Here is a 24,803-nt window from a genome sequence, read left to right as displayed (position 1 = left end):
GGAATGATTATGGTTTTCTCCAAAATGGAGAAATTAAATAATTTGAAATGAATGTAGGTTCCTAAAAATTGAAATGGAAATGGAAACTTGCAATCCTACATAGGATTACTTAAAAAAAATGAAGAAAGAAAGAATTTATTTTTTGGACTATTTTGAAGCCCAAAAATGAAAATAAACCATTTAGTAATAGTGAACATTTTGAGTTGTGACATATTGAATTTTACCGGGGTAAAATCATCAAAATTTTATCGGAGGTAAAATTGTCAAAAAATTTACTGGGGTAAAATTAGAATGAGAAAATTGTTTAATATGTAAATAGTAAAGTTTATTTTGAAAAATTAAAAAATGAATCAGGTTGGATCATATTACAGAGTATTGGGTCAAAAAGTCCTATATCCTAGAGTTATCAAATACCCAATTAAACTTACATTCAAAAATATAGTTTTGATTAATTGTAATTAATATTTAACATATTCACGTTATAATATTGTTATTTTTCCTTCAAAATTAATTGTTTCAATTAGAGACATAGTTTTATAATCTTATAAAAAATAGAATTAAATAATAAAGTAACATATTATAAAACCTATATAATACAAGATAAATTGCATTTATTTGTGATATTATTGATAAATTTTATAAAAATATATAAAATAATAAACAAGAGACATAAGCAACTAGTGATACATAGAGCATGAGTAGTGTAACAAAATAATATGCAAGTTTGGTTACCTGTGCTCTATGTATCAACTAGTATATAGTATTACATGTTACCTCAATTAAACCTATGTATATTAATGAACTTGTAATATATATTGTACGTTAAATTTAAACTTTTGTAACTTAAATTTCAAAGATAATTATCCATGTTTTTTTAAGAATTCATTAAAAATTTTAAACAAAAATTAATATTATAAAAATATTATAAATTTAATATATAAAATCAACTTGTGATAAATAGAACTCATAAATAGAACACAAGTAATGTGCTCTATGTATTATTTAAGTTATATTTTGTAAAATGTAAGTGTAATTTATATAATTTAAATAATTAAAAAAATATTAAAATATTTTTAATATATATAATGATTAAAATAATTTATAATATCACTAATAAAGTTCAATTTATACAACATTATAAAATAATTTTAATATATTTTAATTGATATATACAACCAAACCTATGTATCCTTAGGTAAGAAAACTATTTTATTATTTATTTGTAACGCAAAATTGATGAATCCTTAAATAAAATCACTAAAAATATATTTTTATTCAAATTATATTTTTTTAATTTGATAATTATTTCTTTTAAGTTTATATTAAATTAAAATTTAAAATAGATAAAATTATAGATAATATATAAATAAATATTTAAGTTAAATCAATTAGATAATTAACTAATTAATTTCCTTATTTTATTAAATTTTTATATAAACTTTTAAAATTATAATAATCTAATTAAAATTGTAATAAAATATAATTATTAAATATAATAATTATCCAAAATATTGTATTTAATTTTCTTATTTCAAAATTTTCTTATTCAATTAAAAATTATTTTTATAAGCAAATGGATAATATAAAAATTTTGAAATGTAAATACTAATTATATTTTAATTTTACTTAAATTATCCAAAGTTGATAATTAATTTTTTAAATTTTTGATGTTAAAATCAAAATTTAAAATACATAATATATGGATAACATTTAAGTTAAATCAAATGGTAATTATCTAATTAATTATCTTATTTAATTTCATATTTATCTAAAATTTAAAAAACCCGGCTATCTAATTAAAAAAAATTATCAAAAAATATTATTTAAATTTTTATTTAAAAAAATTATCTAAAATTTGGAATTTAAATGTTACTTATATTTTATTTTTACGTAAATTATCCAAATTGATAATTATTTTTTTAAAATTTTCATCTTAAAATTATATTTTAAAATAAATAATATTATAGATAATATTTAAATTAAATAAAATGGTTTATTATTTAATTAAAATTCTTATTTAATTAAATATTAATATAAATTTTAAAACATCTGATTATCTAATTAAAATTATAATAAAATTTAATCATTAAATATAATAATTATCCAAATTATTATATTTAATTTTATTATTTCAAAATTTTCTTAATTAATATTAATTATTTATTTATTTCTATAATATTTTAAAATTATTATTTTTGGTTTAGCTTAAAAGAATTAGTTTTTTTTTACTTATTTCACGTAAAATTAGGATAATTAATGTTAACATAAGATAAATAATTTTTTATTCAAAAAAGTAAAGTAATTCTGAAAATATAATAATATTTATTTAAATGTAAATTACTTTTTGTATTATTTTTAAAACGTAATCCTAAAAATTATGATAATAAAGATTTTGAAAAATTGAATCTAATGGATAAAAAATATTTAAATAAAAGAGAAAAACTATAAAACTTGAATAAAAAATTTTAGATGCGCCACTTGTCCTAAATGTAGTGTATGCATGTTGTTATATTAAATATATATAGGATACTTAATTTTACCATAAGAAAAATAATTTTTTATTCAAAAATAAAATAAAAGCAAGCCTAAAAATATAATCAAATATATTTAATGACCTTTTGTAATATTTTTAAAACATAATCTAGAAATTACATTGATAAAAATTTTGAAAAAAAGTCTAATTTCAAGGATAACAAAATATTAAATAAAAAATTATAGATGTGCCACTTGTCGCAAACGTAATTTATGTACCTTATTATATTAAATATATGTGATATGATATGATATGATATGATATGATATGGAATACATTAAATTTGTTAATGTTATAATATATGAAATATGTAATCTTCAATTTTAATAAAAAATTATAACCGACTCAAATGTAAAGCATTCTTATTTTTCACGTGTTATTATTATTACTATGGTGCCATTTTATTATTATTTCGATATTAACAAATATTAGACTTAAATTATAGAACAAATATAATAAAATAATTTATGGTAGCCATTGTTAATATTATGATATATAAATTTTAAATTTTAAATATTTTTAAGGAATTAATATAATATAATTTTTATATATAAATTATATTTATCTTTTAAAATTTAATATAGATTATTCCCAAATTTATAATCTAATACTCAAATTTGCTAAATTTTGGTTTAACTCGAAAAGTTTATTTATAACTTTTAATTTTAATTTTGGTAAATTAATATAGTTTATTTATAACTGTCTATTCATTATTGCTTTGGGCTTGAAACACTTGCTTATTGGTACAATGGCCTTAAATGTATTTTACAAACTTGAGGGAGGGTTAATTTTATGCTTATCGGGCTTCAATTTCACGTCCAACCAAATGAACGCGGCCATTTAGAACAAGAAACCGCAAATTCTGGAATCCTCAGTGATTGAGGGGCTTCGAACTTCTCTGCTTTATCTTCAATCAGGGTTTTAGAGAAATAAAAAAGCACAAAGCCTTCTCTTTTTCACTAAGAAATGGAGTCTCTTACTAAACTACACTGCCGTCTTCAACCTCTGCATCTCTCTTTCAATCACCACCGTCCGTCATTTGCTAAACCCATATCATCTTCTGTGTCTTTCAGGCCTTCATCGTCATCGTCACCGTTCAAATTAACCTCCATCAGAGCTTCATCTTCCTCATCATCTTCATCAGTTCCGCTCCATCAAACCCCCAAACCTTCCCTCCTCCAAACGCTAGCCCCTCTACTCAAAACCACTTGCATTACCATAACTGCCGCCGCCGCACTCCTGTTCATGCGCTTCCACCAGAAACCCGCCCTCGCCGCCACCCCAACGTTAACACCCACGGTAGAGCCTGCCTCAACGGACTCGAATGTCTCCTTAGAAGATCAAGAGAAAACCATTGAGGAACACTTGACTCAGTACCCAAATGACGTTGAAGCTCTACAGTCACTCATGGAGGTCCGAATCAAATCAAGAAAACTCCCACAAGCTATGGAAGTTATCGACCGTTTGATTCAGCTCGAGCCCGAAGACACCGAATGGCCAATGTTAAGAGCCCAAATTCATAGCTACAGTGGCGATTTCGAGCTAGCCAAGAACGAGTTCGAAGAGATATTAGCTAAAGACCCAGTTCGTGTCGAGGCTTTTCACGGCCTTGTAATGGCTTATTCGGAGTCGGGTCAAAAGTTGAAAGAGCTGGAAAAAAGAATTGAAGGGGCGATGGAGAAGTGCAAGAAAGAGAAGAAAAACAAAGATTTTAGAGATTTTAAGTTATTAATTGCACAAATTCGGGTGATTGAAGGGGACCATTTGGAAGCTTTGAAGGTTTATGAGGGTTTAGTTAAGGAAGAACCAAGGGATTTTAGGCCATATTTGTGTATGGGAATTATTTACTCTTTAATGAAGAAGAAAGATGAGGCTGAGAAGCATTTTGAAAAGGTTAAGAAACTTGTTCCTAGGAATCACCCTTATAGAGAGTACTTTGTTGATAACATGGTGGCCACAAAGCTTTTCTCTGGAAGGGCTGAGAGGGAAGGCGCTTGAAAGAGTTGAGGCACATTTGCTTTGCTTGAATGATGGTTTTTACAAAAAGGTGCCCTTTTTTGTTATATTTTTAAACAGTCACTTGGTTTTTTCCCCCTTTTTAGTTACCTTTCAATGTTTTTGCCGCAATTTGGATATTTGTTTATAGTTAGGTCGGTATTTAGTGCTGTAATATGCATAGTGATAAAAAGGCATAATCGATATAATTGAGTTGGTTGTCTGAATTTTGCGTGGACATCTAGGAAGCTTGATATGCTGTATGTTCTACTGATTGTTGCTTTAGATAACTGAGTTGCCGTGATATTCGTGTATATGATATGATATGATATGATATTGTAATTCATGTAATGCTTTCCATATAATGGTAATTCATGGAAGCAGATGTGGTTTATGGAAGATATGATATGATTCAGCTCCTTTTTCAATAAGAGGAGGCTATTCTCAAAAGAATAGGTATGTTCAACTAGTTATTTGACCTATTCAATAAGAATAGGGTCCTTCAATGCTAGAAAGGCCCCTTGTCATAACTGGATCATGACTCATAGAATCTATTCCTACTTGGAGGGTAAGCTAGGCTACCTTTGGTCGAAACGTCACTTAACTTGGTGCTTTTCGGGGCGGGAATTTACCTGTGATTGCAGTGCAGGTAAATGCTCTACCTTTCACACAAAACAAGAGTTCTGTGCCAAGCATAAAGATTGAACTAATAGGACCGTAGTCTAATCCTAGAATGCCATAATTCTCTTTCTGAATGTCTCAACTTTCTTTTTCAAACCACCAGACGCTGGTGCAAAAATAGCTTAAATTAATGGTAGAGCAGAAATAGCTTCTGGCTGCTGTGATAGGTGAGAATTTGTCAGAAATGATAGTATAGAAAGAGGGATGTGCAATGCACAGGGAGGGTGAAAATGAAATGCTAATCTGCTGTGTTTCTGTTACAAATGGTAGGAAATTTGAAATAGTTTTAAATTTCTCTCGATGTTAATATGTTTTTTCATCAATTTTACAAAACTTGTAATGGCTTTAATCGTGGTGCTGTTGATCTTAGGTACATGTATATGTTTAAAACCTTCGATTAGGGTCAATTTAGTCTTGATCAGAAAATGCCCCATGTTGAATACCTTGAAGGAAGATGAAAATGTCATGTAAAATCCAAATAAGTAGGACTTCCAGAGAGTTGATACATAGGGGCCAGTTCCTTTTCCTTTTGCTTCTTGTAAAAGGTTGCACTAAACTATTCAATTGCTTGAAGGAATTTCAGCGTAAAATTTTGCTTGTGTTTGAGCTAATGGCTATTGGATCACATCACGGAGTCATTTAAGTCTAGGGTTCAAATCCCTGATAGTCTCTGTTGTGTGTGTGTGTGGAGGGGAAGTGGAAGCGGATGTGGAGGTTGAAGTTGAAATTTGGTTGGTAAAAGTACCAGGGAAGCCCCTTACTTAGGGGTGGATTGCAGTTTGGTCCCGCAATTGAAAAAAAATGGACAAATTAGCCCTTATATATTTTTAAACATGCAAATTAGTCTTTCTGTTAAATTTTCTGTTAAATGATGATGTGGACATGTTAAAAATTATTTTTTATGGCTAAGCTACAAAAATGTTTACACAACTATTCTTTTTTTGAATTTAAAGTACCAGGGAAGTCCCTTACTTAGGGGTGGATTGCAGTTTGGTCCCGCAATTGAAAAAAAATGGACAAATTAGCCCTTATATATTTTTAAACATGCAAATTAGTCTTTCTGTTAAATTTTCTGTTAAATGATGATGTGGACATGATAAAAATTATTTTTTATGGCTAAACTACAAAAATGTTTACACAACTATTCTTTTTGTTCTATTTTGGTCACCAAATTATTAATATTTTTAGTCACTAAGCTTTTTGAATTTAAATATTTTAGTTTATATGGGCTTTTTTTTATCGGTATAGTTACAAAGTTAGATCTCTAATGTTTACTCAATCTATCAATTTGATATTAAATATAAAAATTTAACAAATTTAGCCTTTAATGTTTAAAAAATATCATTTTAGTTTTTTTTAATTTTAATAAATTTAATTCTCAATATTTACAATATTTATGAATTTAGTCTTAACTCTAAAAATTTTAAAAATATTTTTAAAAAAATTCATTTTTAGCCCTTTATAACCTATTGCTTAACTCATGTGAGATATTAAAATAGGAAAAATATTATTCTTTTTAAAGTCACTTGTTAGAAGACTTTAAAAAGTCTGAGATAAATCACAAAAAAAGAATCCAAAAGGCATTAAAAATGTTATTTGTTCAGTGCAGATAATTATTCTAGATAGGTTTCAAATTAATTGGTTTGGTCTAGATTGAAACTTAAATTATAGTAAAAGAAATTATTGCAAGTGACTTAAAATAGAGCATACTTTTTTTTTCTTATTTTAATATTTTACATGGGTTAGCTGATGGGTTATAAAAGGATAACAATGATTCTTTTAATATATATATTTTTAATTTTTAGAGTTAGGACTAAATTGATAGATTTTATAAATATTGAGAGTTAAATTTATTAAATTTTTTACAATTAGAACTAAAATGAAATTTTTTTAAAATATTGAGGGCTAAATTTATTGAATTTTTTTATATTTAGGATCAAATTGATAGAATGTGTAAATTTTAGAGGACTAATTTTGTTACAAAAACAATAAAAAAAAGCCACATAAGCTGAGAGTGACTAAAATATTTAATTTTAAAAAGTTTAGTAATTACAATAAAAAAAATAATAGTTGGATGACCAAAATAGAACAAAAAGAATAATTTGGTGATCATTTTTATTGTATATCCATAAAATAATAATTTTCACAAAAAAAATTAATGGAGTTAATTTACATATTTCTAAACGTATAAATGTTAATTTGCACTTTTTTTTAATAAAAGGGTAGAAACAGGTGGTTCCTTGTACTTTTACCAAATTCTATTTCAACTATACAGTTAAAACCAATACAGGTGTATGCCATTACATCAATGGATTAGTTGACAAGTTTATACCACATTACTTAATTAAATGGCAGTTAACAAGGCAATTTCAAACTTATTGATGCAACGAAACAAATGCCCTTGCTCATATTCGTCGTAGAAAAGACTAGTTCCTTTCTTTTTCTGAACTAATGCACTTATAAAAGTTACCGGTTATAAGGACACAAATTACCACAGGCTACGTTGCGGATAGATCCTTTCGCAAATGGGTCCCAATGCTGAGGTTATGAGACGAAGGATGGAATGAACACACTTTGCTACCGGGTCCAATTCTGGGACTATTTTCATAATGATGTAATAGTTTCTATTATAAAACTAAAAGAAGAATACAAAGATTAAGACAAAGAAAAATAAAAAAATAAAAGGATGATCCAACTTTCACTTAGGAATAATAAGTTTGTACATGGCCTCTATTTATAGGGTTTTAAGTATCATAAGTTACAAAGCATTAATGACCAACATTAAAGTACCCTATAAATTATTTAGGGGTTACAAGTTAATGAATTTAGGGATTATGGACATTCATTCTTTAGCAGTTACAGTAAGATAAATTTGAGGGGGTTATAGACATCCATTTATCAATAGATTTACAACACTCTCCCTTGGATGTCCATTAATGAAAATGTCTCGTAAAAAAAACTTTATTAGGAAAAATCCTATGGGATAAAAACCTAATGAAGAAAAAAATTACATAATCTATTATTACAAGTTGCCTCATTAAAAACCTTTATCAGAAAACCCAGTAAGACAAAACCTTGGTTATCAGAACATCACATTACATCTTTAAGTTGACGAATTCAAATTTTCTGTAGTAGTCTTTCAAACATTGAAGTTGGCAATGCCTTGATAAAAAGATCTACTAAATTATCACTAGAACGAATTTATTGAACTTCTATATCACATTTCTTCTTAAGATCATGAGTGAAGAATAATTTTGGTGAAATATGTTTCGTTCTATCACCTTTGATGTAACCACCCTTCAATTAAGCTATACATGTTGCATTATCTCCGTATAAGATAGTTGACACGTTTTCTTCTAAAGGAAAATTACATACCTTCTGGATATGTTGGGTCAATAACCTTAGCCAAATACACTCTCAACTTGCCTCATGTATTGCAATTATTTTTGCATGATTTGAAGAGGTGGCATCTAATATATGTTTTGTTGAATGACATGATATGATAGTACCTCCACATGAAAATAAATATCCCATTTGAGATCGACCTTTATGTGGATCCAATAAATATCCAACATGTAACACCCTATACCCGACCTGATCACCTAGTTTAGGTATCGGGTGTCACATCAAACCGAATAACTTATCAACATTTCAAACCTAATTGGTTTACACTCTTATAAAATATCTAATCTCAAAGTTAAACTTCTACTAAAATTTGTACCGTACTAATATTATTTTCTTACAAATTTTCTATCTTAATAAGTTAACAGACATTTATAAACTTTACGTTAAAACTATCATACAGGTATGGCCAACTTAATCCCTGAGGCCTAGCCTCTAAGGGTGCCCCTCTATATACATGAAACGGCCTCCTCGCCCATCTCCAACACTGGTGGGGTTTGGCTTGGTCCATCTTCTGGATATAAAGTCTTTGTCTACCCTGCACCCAAACAGTAAATTTCATAAGTTTAGAGGAACTCAGTGAGATTAGTACATAAAACTATGTAAGATTGTGTGAATCTTAAGAAGTTGGAATTTCTGACTCAGAATTAAACTTCCTAAATTTCATAGGAGAATTCGTAAACTCATTTGGCAAAGCCAATGCCTTATTCACTCTGAGTTGTTTATTGGCGAACATAAACCTTGGCATGGTCATAACCATGTTCTCTCATAGGTCTCACCCTCATTTATTGTTGTTTTACATCCCGGATTCTCATATTCATTACTTTTGTCTAGAGACGGTTGGCATGTACACAAGTATTTGTCGTAACTACGGGTCCTTACCATAAAAAGATCTCTTCCTAATATCCTCTTTTTCTTAGAGAACTAGTACCCGCGATGTAACCCTATAGTACTCGTCCTTTCAGTTCATTCTTGTAAGATGGTCCATTAGACATGTAGTTCCTGTCGTACTACCTCTTACTTAGGTATCCTGATAAGGTTTCTACCATTGGTAGATCAACAAGATATTTACTGTGTTCCATGGTCCTGGTGGATTTATGTTTTTCTCTATTCTCTACTCGACTTTATTGATCATTCAACCTTGAGCTGACATTTCCTTCCATGAAGACTCTTGTCAGTCTCCCAAAATTTCAACTACCTCTCTGTCTATTTACAAATTTAGACTGTGTCATTTTATAGCATATTTTGTATCTGCTTGAATAATCTGGAATTCACGGCTTCCTTGGCGGACTCTTACTGATGAACATTATGTTTACCTCTTTATCTAAGGAGCGTTTCACACATAATTGGGTTGAGAAAACTCATTGGCTTCACTCATCATCGCCTTTGGAAAATTCTCTTATTATCCCATTAGTCTATGTTCCCCAAACACACCAAGTTCATTTTTTCTTGTGACTTGCCGCACATGTCAACATTCGCCTTCTACTTTATACCTTGGCAGGTCTCCTAGTAAATTATCTGCGAACTTCACATGTGCAACCCCAAGATTTACATCCTGGCAGACTACCTCGTGTTTACTATCCCAGTAGACAATACTGGTTGCCATAGCTGAGCTATGGTCTTACACCTTATAACCTCTTTTGAGGTGTCGCCCCATAAGACCTGAATATCGTCATCACTGTAAAACTCCTAACCCGTATCCGTCACCAGAATAAGGTTACAGAGCATTACCGTATAATCTGAACATTAAACATACATTTCAAACATTGACATAAACATGATAAAATCCATACATTCACATACAAATCGTCCTAAATCGAGCCCTTAAGGCCCTAAAAATACTTTAGAAACAATCCGGAACTAAATTAGGAATAATTGGAAAGTTTAAGAAAAAGTTAGAAAAATTGAACTGTAGGGGTCATACGGCTGAGACACACACTAATGTCTCAGGTCGTGTAACTTTCGAAATAGGGACACATGGTCATGTCCTAGTCCATGTTCGTACCCGTGTAACTCTCTGAGTTGGGTCACACGGCTAAGCCATACACCCGTGTCCAAGGCTGTGTGCTAGGCCATGTAACATCCTGACTTGCATGCATTAAAACCTCTAGGGGACACACGGCTGAGTCACACGGCCGTGTCTCAGGCCGGGTGGACATGAAGTTGGCCAAAATCAATCAATTTCCATCACCAAATAAAGTATGTACCTAAAAACATTTTGTACACATGACTAAAGCATCAAAACCTTATCAAAACATACATGAAATGACCATCCATTAAACCGATATGGCATACAAGGTACCTCAAATGCAAACATACAAATTTACCTAAAAATATACATATATTTGACCACATTTCATTCATAATCATCTAGCTCATTTCCATCTCAAAGCATATCATAACTTGACCTATATCACTTCAACATAAACTTACCATTTGAGCCATACCATTCGTGCATCATATGTACCAAATTGAAACAATTCAGCCATCATCAAAATCATACAAAAACAACCAATTCATACATACCAAAATCATCAACCAACATTCAACTAACATTAAACACAAGTCCACCTATATATGCCATTATAACCTTGGCCAAAACATAAAAAACTATCGATATAATTGTTGGAAAGTGTGAGAGATCTTCCATGACCTTCCAAACTGGTCGAGCTTCCGGTTATCTATAAAACATAGAAAAGAAAACTACGTAACCACATAATGCTTAGTAAGTTCGTAAAACATGAAACATAACTTACCATTTCACTATTAAACAATAAGATTAAACATAGTATAATCCAACCATAAGCTTGAGACAAGCCTAAGCATCATCAACAACACATGTTAGATCATTCAAATATAATTCACTTGAATTAACATAAGGTAAGCTATTTGTACATGAACATGCTTCCTTTGAATGCATCATTTCATAAACATAACATACTTTCATTGAAACTTTCCATTTCAATCCTTTTTATAATTTCATGATATAGTTCATTTGAACACCTACCGTTCATTTCCTTTTCATGCCCATTGAACCATTTAGAATAAAATCAGATACGCGGGAAAGCTCACACGAATTGTGCTAAACATATAATTGTAACCATTCATTTTCCTTTACATTATTGGTCACACGAGCTGTGAAATGGACCTACTCACACGAGCTGTGGGTCGAAATGTAAGCTACACGATGCTACTTACACGAGTTGTGGAGTATCCACAAAAAATGCAGGACCTTAGCCATCAGTAGGACATTCAAGACCAGCACCCGAAACATGAAAACCCTAATGACATGTCATTTGTATCCTACAAATTTCTAAGGTTCAAACAGTGCTTGATAATCGTCGTGACATCGTTGGTTATACATCATATGGTTACCTGACAAATAATAAATTAACAAATAAATCATTATAACATTAAAATGATATTTAATCATACAAACTTACCTAGACAAGCAAAGTGTAAAAACGTAGTCGGTCAATCTGAGGCTTTCGCTTTTCCTCGATCTAAACTCGTAGGAGGTCTATCTTGATATGGAATTATTAGACATAGTCGAACCTTCAATCATTCTTCAATGGTGTTTTCTTAGTCTATTTTCAACAGAGAGATGAAAACAAAAGATGATACATTTTGTTTATGTTATTTTACTTAATTCTTAATTTACTAAATTAACCTTGCTTATTAACATTAAAATCACTAAATTTTGTGTCCATCTTTGTCCGCTAACACTTAAATTTCATAGCTAATTGATACATTTAACTAATAGAACTCTACTTTTGTACCTTTTATGAATTAGTCCTTTTCATATAATTAAACATGCAAACATCAAAATTTCTTAACGAAATTTTTATATGACCCTACTAACATTCCATAATAAAATAATAATTTACTCGTCAGACTTATGATCCCAAAACCACTATTCTGATTTCATTGAAAATAGGTTTGATTCTGTCTATGATCTTATACGGCCCATTAAACCGTGGACTAAGCTTTCCTTTACGGCCAAATCAAAGAACTTTCTTCCAAGGCGATAATTTCAAAAATAATTTGTTGTCGACTTGGAATTCGATGTCTTTCCTTTTCAAATTTGCATAGGATTTCTATCGATCCAATGCTGCTTTCAAACTGTCACGTATCACTTTAAATTTTTCTTCGGTTTCTCAAATTAAATCAATACCGAAAAAGTTTTTTCTCACTGAGCTCAGTCCATATAAAGGGGTTTGACACTTTTAACCATATAAAGCCTCATACGGTGCCATCTTGTGCTCGATTGAAAACTGTTTTTTGTATGAAAATTTAACCAACGACAGAAATCTCTCCTAGTTATCTTTGAACTCTAAAACACAACATCAAAGCATATCCTTGAGTATTTGGATTACTCGCTCAGACTGACTGTCGGTCTGAGGATGAAATGCAGTACTAAAATGTAGTTGAGTATCTAAAGCTTCGTGTAACTTGCTCCAGAACCGAGATGTAAACTATGGATCTTTGTCAGAAATAATAGAAAGTGGCACAGCATGCAATATAACAATCTCAACAACATACAACTCTACTAATCTCTCGAGTGAAAAATTCGTACGCACTAGAATGAAATGCGCGGACTTCGTCAAATGATCAACAATATCCATTGTGACACGCTCTCATTTCCACTCTGGAATCATCACTGGCTGTAGTAAACTAGAAGGTACTTGATGTTCGGCTTTAACTTGCTGACAAACTAAACTTCTTGATACGAACTCTGAAATCTCTCGTTTCATACCTGGCCACCAGTACATCTATTTCAAATCACCGTACATTTTATTGCTACCAGGATGAATTGACAAGCTACTATTGTGAGCCTCCTGTAGAATCTTTTGAACAAGATCAGAATTTATCAGAACACAGATTCTTTCTTTGAAATGCAAATTATCATCGGAACCAACATGAAAATCTAAATTAGGTTTCGTCTCGATCTATTTCCATTTAGTTATCAAAACATCATCACATTTCTAAATTTCACAAATTTGTTGCAAAAACGTCAGTCTAGCTTTTAATTTAGCTAAAATCGAACCATGATCAATCAATGTAACTGTGTGTTCAAAGATTGCAAAGCAAATAGAGATTTTCTACTCAATGCATCAGCAATGACATTAGCCTTTCCCAGATGGTAATGAATGATCAAGTCATAGTCTTTCAATAACTCGAGTTATCTGCGCTGTCTCAAATTTAAATCTTTTCGCGACATCAAGTACTTTAGGCTTTTATGATCCGTGATCATATGACATTTTTCTCCATACAAATGATGTCACCAAATCTCCAAAGCAAATGCAATAGCTGCAAGCTCTAAATCGTGAGTCGAATAATTCTTTACATGCGATTTCAACTACCGAGAAGCATATGCTATTGCTTTGCCTTCTTACATTAAAACACAGCTCAAACCATTAAATGAAGCATCACTGTAAATCACAAATTCTTTACCAGACTTTGGCTGAACCAACATAGGTGCCTCGATTAATAGAGCTTTCAACTAATTAAAACTTTGCTGACATTTCTCAGACCATTCGAACTTAACATCTTTTTGCAATAATCTCGTCAACGGTGTAGCAATCATCGAAAATCCCTTGACGAATCTTCTATAATATCTTGCTAAACCTAGAAAACTTCTAACTTCAAATTCATTTCTCAGAGGTTTCCAATCTACCACAGTTAAAATTTTGCTCGGATCAACTCTAATGCCATCGGCCGATACAACATGTCCCAAAAATCTGACTTCTCAAAGTTAGAACTCACATTTACTGAATTTAGAGAATAGTTATTTTTCACGTAAAGTTTGGAAAACAATTCTTAAATGCTGGGCATGCTCTGCCTCATCTCATGAATAAATTAGAATGTCATCAATAAACACAAAAACAAATCTGTCTAAGTATGGTTTGAAAATTCTATTCATCAAGTCCATAAACATGGCAGGTGCATTAGTTAAACCAAATGGCATCACAAGATACTCATAATGTCTGTACTTGGTTCTAAATGTAGTTTTCAGCACATCTGAGTCTCTAACTTGTAACTGATAATAACCTGAACGAAGATCAATCTTTGAGAATACTGTCGCACATTTCAATTGAGCAAACAGATCAACTATATGTGGCAATGAATACTTGTTCTTGATCATGACTTTGTTGAGCTATCGATAATCAATACACAGTCGCATAGATCCATCCTTTTTCTTAACAAACAATACAAGAGCACCTCAAAGGAAAAAGATAGGTCGAGCAAAACCCCTATCTGTCAATTTTTGCAATTGTGCTTTCAACTCTTTCAACTCAATAGGTGTCATTCTGTAAGGAGCTATGGATATCGGAGATGTTCCTAGCATTAACTCAATAGCAAACTCAACCTCTCTGATCAGCGGTAACCCGATAATTCCTCTGAAAACACATCCTATATTCACATACCACTGGAACCGATTCTAAATTCAAGTCAAAAACTCTAGAATAAAATATATAAGCAAGATACGCTTCACAGCCTTTTCTAATAGATTTTTGTGTCGACATAGTCGATATAACATTAGATACACTATCTAGTCTATCCGACTCAATTTGAAGCTTTTCACCGTTCTGACATTTCAACACAATATGCTTTCGTCTACAATTCACAACAGCATCATGCAGAGTTAATCAGTCCATACCCAAAATTACGTCAAACTCATCAAAAGGTAGTAACATTAAATCAGCCAAAAAGTTGTAACCCCAGATCATCAAAGGACAGTTTTTACAAACTTTATCAACTAACACATACTGACCTAGGGGGTTTATTACTTTAACCACAAACTTAGTAGACTTGAAAGACAATTTCTTACCTGACACTAAAGTTGTACATACATATGAATATGTTGACCTCGGGTCAATCAAAGCAGTAACATCAGTATCAAAGATAGAAAATGTACCAGTGATAACATCTGGCGTTAAAGCTTTCTCTCAAGCACAAATCGCATAAGCTCTAGCCGGTGCTCGTGCCTCAAATTTCATAGCAGAGTATTTCATCCCACTATGGCTATTTCCCATATTTTTAGTGTTTCGAGGTGGTCTCCCTCTTGCAATAGTATTACTCAGTCGAGTAGTCTGAACCATTTTTTTGTTTGACCTTTCGGGAAATCTCTAACATAATGTTCATACGAACCACATTTAAAGCATGACCCGTCTTTTAATCTGCATTCACCGAAGTGTTGTCGGTTACATTGCTGACATTCGGGCTTGTTATTTTTAACATTGCCTACGCTTGCTACGGACATAGCCTGAGGTTTTGAGCTCAAATTTTGTTTCCCCTATATTTCCCGGAGTAACCCACCGAAGTTGATGAACGACTATGATATTCTTTTGATTTCTTCGTTGGTGACGAGTATGACTTTCCTAGATGTCATTTTCCTGAATCACAAGCCTCAGAATCGATTTTTCTCTTTTCTTTGTTAAGCTCTTTAGCTTTGTGTGCTCTATTAACTAAAACCATAAATTCTTTTAGCTCAAGAATCCCGACAAGTAATTTAATACTTCATTTAATCCATCTTCAAATCGAGTACACGTAGCTTTTGTTGGTACACATTCTTAGGCATACTTGCTCAGTTGCACAAACTTTCTCTCATACTCTGATACTAACATCCGACCTTATTTCAACTCAAGAAACTCTATACGTTTCTTATCAAGAAATCTCTGGCTCACATATTTCTTTCGAAATTCAGTCTGGAAGAACTCCCAATCTACCGAATCTCTCGGCACAACCGCAACTAAGGTATTCCACCATTGATAATTCGAATCTTTTAACAATGATACAACACATTTCAAGCATTCTGTCGGTGTACATGATAATTCATCGAAAACCCTGATCATATTTTCTATCCAGAACTCAGCTATTTTCGGATCATCTTCGAATGTACCTCTAAACTCTTCAGCCCCATATTTACGAATTTTATCAACTGGAGGCTTGCTCACTTGTACTGGTTCCAAACCTGGAGGAACTACGAGGACCAGTTGGGGTACAGATGGGGGTAGAGGTCATTGAGCCATTGGGTTCGTTCGTACGAACTTGGTGAACCATTCATTCATCATCTGGAAGAAGGTTTCCTTAGCTTCTCCTCCTCAGCCCTCAGATACAGGCCTACTTCCACTAGACGCTGCTCCGTGAATAGAGGCTTATGCGTTACTTTCTACTTCATCGGAATCAACTTGGTTGGTTGACATTATATCTATATGAAAACATAGTTCAAGTCGAGCCAAGAGTTATCACACTATCACTGGTTATATAATGACATGTATTTCTAGACTCGTACATGCTACGTTCAACTCGAGAACCGACTAAATTATAGCTTTGATACCATTAAATGTAACACCTTAACCCGTATTCGTCGTCAAAATAGGGTTATGACGCGTTATCGTACAATCTGAACATTAAAAATACATTTCAAACATTGACATAAACATGATGAAAGCCATACATTTACATACAATTTGTCCCTAAATCAAGCCCTAAAGGCCCAAAAAATACTTTTGAAATAATCCGCAACTAAATTGGGAAAAATTGGAAAGTTTAAGAAAAAGTTAGATAAATTGAACTGTAGAGGTCACACGGTCGTGTGGCTCACACGGCTGAGACACACACCATGTAACTTTTGAAATAGGGACACACGAATGTGTCCCAGCCCGTGTCCATGCCCGTGTAACTTTCCAAGTTGGGTCACACGGCCAAGCCGCACGCTCGTGTGCCAGGCCGTGTAACTCTCGAAATGACCATGCACGCCCATGGCCCAGGCTGTGTGCTAGGCTGTTTAACAGCCTGACTTGCATGCGTTAAAACCTATGGAAGACACATGATCATGTCGCTTGGCCGTGTGTCACACACGACTGAGTCACACGCCCACGTCTCAGGTTGTGTGGACATGAAATTGGTTAAAATCAAGCCATTTCCATCAACATATCAAGTATGTACATAAAAGCATTTTGTACACATGACCAAAGCATCAAAAACTTATCAAAACATACATGAAATGACCAAATCCATTAAACCAATATGCCATACAAGGACCTCAAATGCAAACATACAAATTTACCTAAACATATACATATATTTTACCACAATTCATTCATAATCATCTAGCTCATTTCCATCTTAAAACATATCATAACTTGACCTATATCACTTCAACATAAACTTACCATTTGAGCCATACCATTCATACATCACATGTACCAAATTGACACAATTCAACCATCATCAAAATGGTACCAAAACAACCAATTATAACCTATACATGCCATTATAACCTTGGTCAAAACATAAAAAACTACCGATATAATCACTGGATAGTGTGATAGATCTTCGACGAGCTTCTAAACCGATTGAGCTTCCGGTTATCTATAAAACATAAAAAAGAAAACTACATAAGCACATAATGCTTAGTAAGTTCATAAAACATGAAACATAACTTACCATTTCACTATTAAACAATAAGATTAAGCATAGTATAATCCAACCATAAGCTTGGAACAAGCCTAAGCATCATCAACAACACAAGTTAGATCATTCAAATATAATCCACTTGAATTAACATAAGGTAAGCTATTTGTACATGAACATGCTTCCTTTGAATGCATCATTTTCATAAACATAACTTACTTTCATTGAAACTTTCCATTTCAATCCTTTTTATAATTTCATGATATAATTCATTTAAACACCTACCATTCCTTTCCTTTTCATGCCTATTGAATCATTTAGAATAAAATCGGATACACGGGAAAGATCGCATGAAGTGTGCTAAACATATAATCGTAACATTTCCTTTTCCTTTACATCATCGCTCACACGAGCTACGAAATGGGCCTACTCACATAAGCTATGGGTCGAAATGTAAGCTACACAATGCTGCTCACATGAGCTGTTGAGTATCCACAACAAATACAGGACCTTAGCCATCGGTAGGACATTCAAGACCAACACTCGAAACGTGAAAACCCTAATGACATGTCATTTGTATCCTACAAATTCCTAAGGTTCAAACGGGTCTCGATAATCGTCGTGACATCGTTGGTTATATATCATATGGTTACATGAAAAATAATACATTAACAAATTAATCATTATAATATTAAAAAATATTTAATCATACGAACTTACCTCGACAAACAAAGTGTAAAAACGTAGTCGATCAATCTGAGGCTTTCGCTTTTCCCTGATCTAAATTCGTACGAGGTCTATCTTGATATGAAATTATTGGACATAGCCGAACCTTCAAGCATTATTCAATGGTGTCTCCTTAGTCTATTTTCGGTAGAGAGATGAAAACAAAAGATGATACTTTTTGTTTACGTTATTTTACTTAATTTAATTATTAATTTACTAAATTAACCTTGCTTATTAACATTAAAATCACTAAATTTTGTGTCCATCTTTGTCCACTAACAATATAAATGGCCTAATTACCATCTAAGCCCACTCACATTTAAATTCCATAGCTAATTGATACACTTAACTAATAGAACTCCACCTTTGTACCTTTTACGAATTAGTCCTTTTCACATAATTAAACTTGCAAACGTCAAAATTTCTTTATGAAATTTTTATATGACCCTACTAACATTCCATAGGCATTAAAATAATAATTTACTTGTCAAATTTGTGGTCTCAAAACCACTATTTTGATTTCTCTGAAATGGGCTATTACAATCACGGTGTCGCCTGTAGGGTCTGCAGGCCGTCGTCACAATGTTGCTCTATGGAACCTATAAACCATCGTCACAATGTCACCTCGAAGGACCAGTCGATGACCGTTATCATGGTTACATTCTAGCCAGCCAGTCGATATCATCCCAACTTACATCTAACATTGATGCTCAAACACCGTAGTGTCCCCTCCGCAAGGCCCAAAGCTTTACATATCACGGTTTTCACCGAGTAACATCGGATTGCGGAATCTAATGGAAATTCCATTTCCCTATCCATCCGCCCATTCCTCCATTTCGCCACTTCTACTCCATCTATTCTAGAAAAGTAAATGCCTCCACACTCCATATATGAGATATTCATACATTTCATGTAATCAAAGTACCTAAAACATAACACTAAGCACGCTACATTTTCAACATACACAATATTCATTTAACATTCAATAATCACACATACAAAACTCACATACTTGTACAATATTATGCATTCACAACATACTTTATCACCACCTTTGTATAAAATGATAGACTCAAATAACCTAGAATAATCACAACACAATTCGCTTAACAACTTAACCTCATCCACCACCCAATACAGAGTGAAGAAACTCACCTCAAATCATTTCCCTTCCCCAGCTTATCTTGTTCCCTACGCTAGAGCCTCCTTCGTGCTGGTAGCTAAGCATGACAATAGATTATCGATTAAACCAAAGTTATTAAATCTTAAAACTCAGAACCCAATTTACAAAAACTTATTAGTAGCATTTAATTTCTCTTTTCTCGAATCCTCTAGTATAGAAGGATAAGAAATTTTACTAGCTACTCTATTTCTCCACTTCCAGACTCTAATTCTCACGACATGGCTCCATCCAGAGCTATCCTAAGTTCTCTTCTGCTCCGAAGCAACCAAATAAGACAAAGTGAGTAAAAGAAAAAAAACTTTACAGACTGAGTTAAAAAGTATTTTCTTCTTTTCCAAAATTTCATCTTTCACCTATATATATCCTATGCACGGTCTCCTAAACCCCCCGAGCCAATCGTTGACAATCATTATGTCTCCCTCTATGGAACCAGCTGATTCCATCCTAACCAAACCAAAATTATAACTCAATTATTTACTTTTTGATCACAAATTTTCCCAAAATTCCTAGTAGACTTTTGCCAACTTACCATGTATTGAATTAGATCATAAAGTTCCTCTAAATTTAAGTCCTTCAAGATATCCGAGTGTGACACAGTATCAACATAGCCAACTAATAAAGATTTTGAATCATTTGAATAAAATAAACCCATATTAATTATAACACCCCTAACTCATCTCTGCTGTAGGATTAGGGTTACAAAGCATTACTGTACAAATCAGGACATTTAACTTCAAAACATAAGCAACTATGTAATTTAAATGTTAACATTCAATTACTCAATTTAAATATAGTAAGAATACATTTATGAACCTTAAATCAAGCCTACGAGACCTTAAAAATAGCTTGGGAACATTCAGGGATTAATTTATAACAAAATATAACATTTTGGAAAAACTTGAAAATTTTGAAAATAGGGGTCACACGCATGTGACATAGCCTAGCCTGTGTGAGCATTCGAAGTATGGATACACAACCATGTCCCAGCTCGTGTGGGTATTCGAACTAGGGCCATACGACCGTGTTGCAGGTTGTGTACTAAACCGTGTGCATATTCAAAATATGGCCACACAGTCATGTCTCAAATTGTGTTACATACTGAATTGAAACAAATGGCCGTGCAGGGTGACCATGTGTGGCACACAGTCGTGTGACAACCAATGTCCCAGGCCTTGTGCTTCATAAGGTGCCCCTAAAACAAGCCAAAGAGAAACCCCAAAACTTGCACACCATGACACACCACATGCATTCATATGTCCAAAACACATTCAATACACTCCAAAATGTACCAAATCAACCACCCTATATATTTAATCAATATGCCATCAAAAGGCACCCAAATTCATGTCAAAACGAATCATAACCAAAAATTTATCCAACACCATACTAATGGTACTTAGATTCATCAAAAGCAATATATATTCGCCTAGCTAAATGTCATTCAATCATATCATTAATAACCACTTTCAAGAATTTATAATTCCAACTCAATTAGCACCTTAAACATACAGAATAGAACTACTCAACACTCCATCTCTTTCAATACACATTTAAACAACATGTAATATATATATACATCATCATAAACATCAACCAAAATACCACAAGAATTTACAACATAACCATTTGATCAAGTACCAAAACATATATACATGTTACCAAATGTCACCAATTCAAATACCAGACATAAATGACATGGATAAGTCAAATAAAAATATCCTAATACATGCCATTCATAACCAACTTCAAAATGACCTAAGTATTTACTGAGATAAAGGATGGATAGTGTGAATGCCTCGACTTGACTTTCCAACCAAGCAAGTTTTTCGTGATCTACAAGGAAAATACAAAAAACGTGAGCACGTAATGCTTAGTAAGTTCAAACAAAGAAACACATAACTCACAAATAAAATTATTTTATATAACACATATATTATTAGTATAACCTTTCTAATCAATAACCTTTTCAATCGATAACCTTTTCATTGAAAACCTTTTCATCCTTTTTATTGTTTCGAGAGTGCCATGGTATCTTTCAACCGTGGTCTTTTCCTTTTCTCAATTCAAGAAAATCCAAATACCATTTCGTAGATTCGTATTTAAAGATATAAATTTACATCATAAATTCAAATGAAATATGAACTTACCTCGACTAACACGGATGCTAAAGTATAATCGGTGACTAATTTTAAACCTTAACTTTTCCGTGATTCAAGGCCGATTGATTTATTTCTTTATCTAAATAATAATTTCACTCAATTAAATAATTCAAATAGCTTAAACTAATTAATTCTAGCTTGTATTCTATTTTAATGTGAATTTATAGAATTAACCCTAGCATTTTAACTTTTATTCATAAACTCAAAACCTACAAATTAACCAATTTTTCAGCAAAATCATGCTAGCCCATTTTTAATAGGTTCACAAATAGTCCATATTTATCTTCCTTTTAACCTATTTATAAGAGATTTTACTATTTTCATAATTAAGTCCCTAAACATTAAAATTATTAAAAATTCCTTAACAAAATGCATCTATTTAACAACCAAACTCAACAATCTACTGTAAAACTTCAAAAACAAAACAAACTCATCAATGGCTTATTCCACAACATTTAATAGTTTTACGAATTGACCCCCGGGTTGCTAGATTAAGCTAAAAAGATCACAAAAACATAAAAAATCATTAAAAAGGGGCAATAATTACATACCATGCATGTAAAGTAAAGGTTGGTTGATTATTCTTTATTCTCCCATGGTGATTTTGGATCAAAGCAATGTAAAAGTTACCTGATCATCCTGAACATGCATAGTAAGCTCGCCCTTCTACACATCAATAAGGGTCCTTCTAGTTGCTAGGAAAGGCCTTCCTTGGATGATTGACACCTTTTTTTCTCCTTCAAAGTCTAAAATAAAAAAGTTAGCAGGAAAATTAAAATTGTCTACACTACACATACCAATACATCCTTGATTTTTTCTTCTTGATGTGCTAAGGATCGATCTGCTCATTGAAGTGTAATCGTAGTAGGTCTAACTTCACCTATCCCCAAATTCCTAAATATAGACATGGGCATCAAGTTGATGCTTACACCCAAATCACATAATACCTTACCACAATAAGTTGCTCCAATGTTGCAAGGTATGGTAAAACATCTAGGGCCTTCATCTTTCGGGGTAGTTAATTTTGAAGATATGCACAACATTCCTTTGTCAGGGCTACCATCTCAAGTTCTCTAAGTCTTTATTTCTTAAACAGATATCCTTCATGAATTTGAAATAGTTTTGCATCTGCTCAAGTGCTTCTACCAATGAAATGTTGATATGAAGTTGTTTGAGTGCATCTAAGAATTTCTTGAATTGGACTTCCTATTTCTACTTTTGAAGTCTTTGAAGGTAATGTGGTGGAGGACTCTTTACTAGAACTGGTTGATTCATCTTTTGTGGCAATTCTGCATCTAACGAAATTGTTAGTTTATTAGAATTGACTAGTTCAGAAGCTACCTTATCGAGTTTTGCAAATTCTGGTTCAAGTGAAGCTAGAATTTCAACAATTGGTTGAACTTCCACTGAATCTTGAGCATCAGTTGGCTCCTCCTCAACTTTGACAGTGTTGGGATCTAGTGTCTTCTTGCTTCTCAACATCAATGCTTTACAATGTTCTTTCCTTGGATTTCTTGGGTTTTTTGTATCACTAGGCAAAACACCTTGAGGTCGGTTCCTATGTTCAGTTGCTAGCTACCCCATTTGGTTTTCTAGGTTTTTCAATGTGGCTACTTGACTTTGTAGTAAGGCATCATTTTTTGCTATGTATGCCTTCAATAGGTTTTTTAAGCCATTGGAAGATTCAGCTTAAGGTTGTTTTTGAACTTGTTGGGTAAATATATATGGTTAGGTCGGTCTAGGTTGCGCATAAGTGTTATTGGGCCCAGCTCCTTGGTTATTCCAAGAAAAATTAGGATGATTTCGCCAAAATGGGTTATAAAAATTGGATTGCAGTCCTTGCCTTCCTCAAGTTTGGTTTTGGTTACCCATGTAATACACAAATTTTGGGTTTGATGAACATTCTTCGAATAAATACCCTTCTCCATGATAAACATAGGCTACAATTTCAAATTGATTCGGTGGCTGAGTTGCAAAACTATTAAACCCATTAGTAGTAAAGTTTTTAAGTATTGAGAATATTGAAGATACCTGATATGTGAGTGAAGTGAGAGCGTCTACTTTATGTACTCCAACGACTCGTCTTCCTGACACTACTCGATTGGTCGGCCATTGATAATTGTTGTTGGCAATCCTCTCGATGATTTCATAAGCCTCGTTATAAGACTTAGAAAGGAGAGCACCATTAGCAGAAGCACCCACTACCATCCTCGTATGTTCATTGAGATCATTATAAAACATCTCCAATTGGATGCAATGAAGGATTCCATGATGCGGGCATCTTTGTAATAGTTCTTTAAACCTTTCCCATGCCTCATACAAGGAATCATCATCCATCTATTAGAAAGTAGTGATCTCATTCCTTAACTTAGCATTCTTGCTAGGTGGGAAGTACTTCATAAGAAATCTTTCTGCTAACTCTTGTCATGTGGTAATGAAATTTGGTGGCAATGAATTCAACCAGGCTCGAGCTTTGTCCTTTAGTGAATATGGGAACAACTTTAATCGTAATGCATCTTTGGGTACTTCAGCTAATTTGAAAGAACCGCTTACCTCCATAATCAGTCTTAAGTGAAGGTGAGGATCTTCAGTAGGCATTCCACTAATTAGCTCACTGTCTGAGGCATCTGGAACGTGATTGGCTTTAGCTCAAATTATTGTGCCTCAATTTCGGGTCTCCTAATACCTGGATTAAGTTCATGAA

At 32.6% G+C, this 24,803-nt stretch overlaps 1 protein-coding gene and 1 non-coding gene across 2 annotated transcripts; both read left to right on the top strand.

Moving 5' to 3' along the window:
* Nucleotides 1-3,239: 3,239 nt before the first annotated feature.
* Nucleotides 3,240-4,755, top strand: LOC107920254 (protein SLOW GREEN 1, chloroplastic). Its single transcript, XM_041108566.1, has one exon. It carries the CDS (start codon nt 3,500-3,502, stop codon nt 4,529-4,531), a length of 1,032 nt encoding a protein of 343 aa, XP_040964500.1. The 5' UTR covers nt 3,240-3,499; the 3' UTR covers nt 4,532-4,755.
* Nucleotides 4,756-24,362: 19,607 nt separating this feature from the next.
* Nucleotides 24,363-24,469, top strand: LOC121225948 (small nucleolar RNA R71). Its single transcript, XR_005923850.1, has one exon. It is a non-coding gene; the product is annotated as a small nucleolar RNA R71 (small nucleolar RNA).
* Nucleotides 24,470-24,803: the final 334 nt, after the last annotated feature.

The sequence above is a fragment of the Gossypium hirsutum genome, chromosome D13 (assembly GCF_007990345.1).
Source record: "Gossypium hirsutum isolate 1008001.06 chromosome D13, Gossypium_hirsutum_v2.1, whole genome shotgun sequence".
NCBI lineage: Eukaryota > Viridiplantae > Streptophyta > Magnoliopsida > Malvales > Malvaceae > Gossypium > Gossypium hirsutum.
This window is presented reverse-complemented; position numbering and strand designations above follow the sequence as displayed.

Excerpts from the sequence above, each read along its gene's own strand:
- LOC107920254 (XM_041108566.1), top strand. The coding sequence starts at position 3,500 with ATGGAGTCTCTTACTAAACTACACTGCCGTCTTCAACCTCTGCATCTC.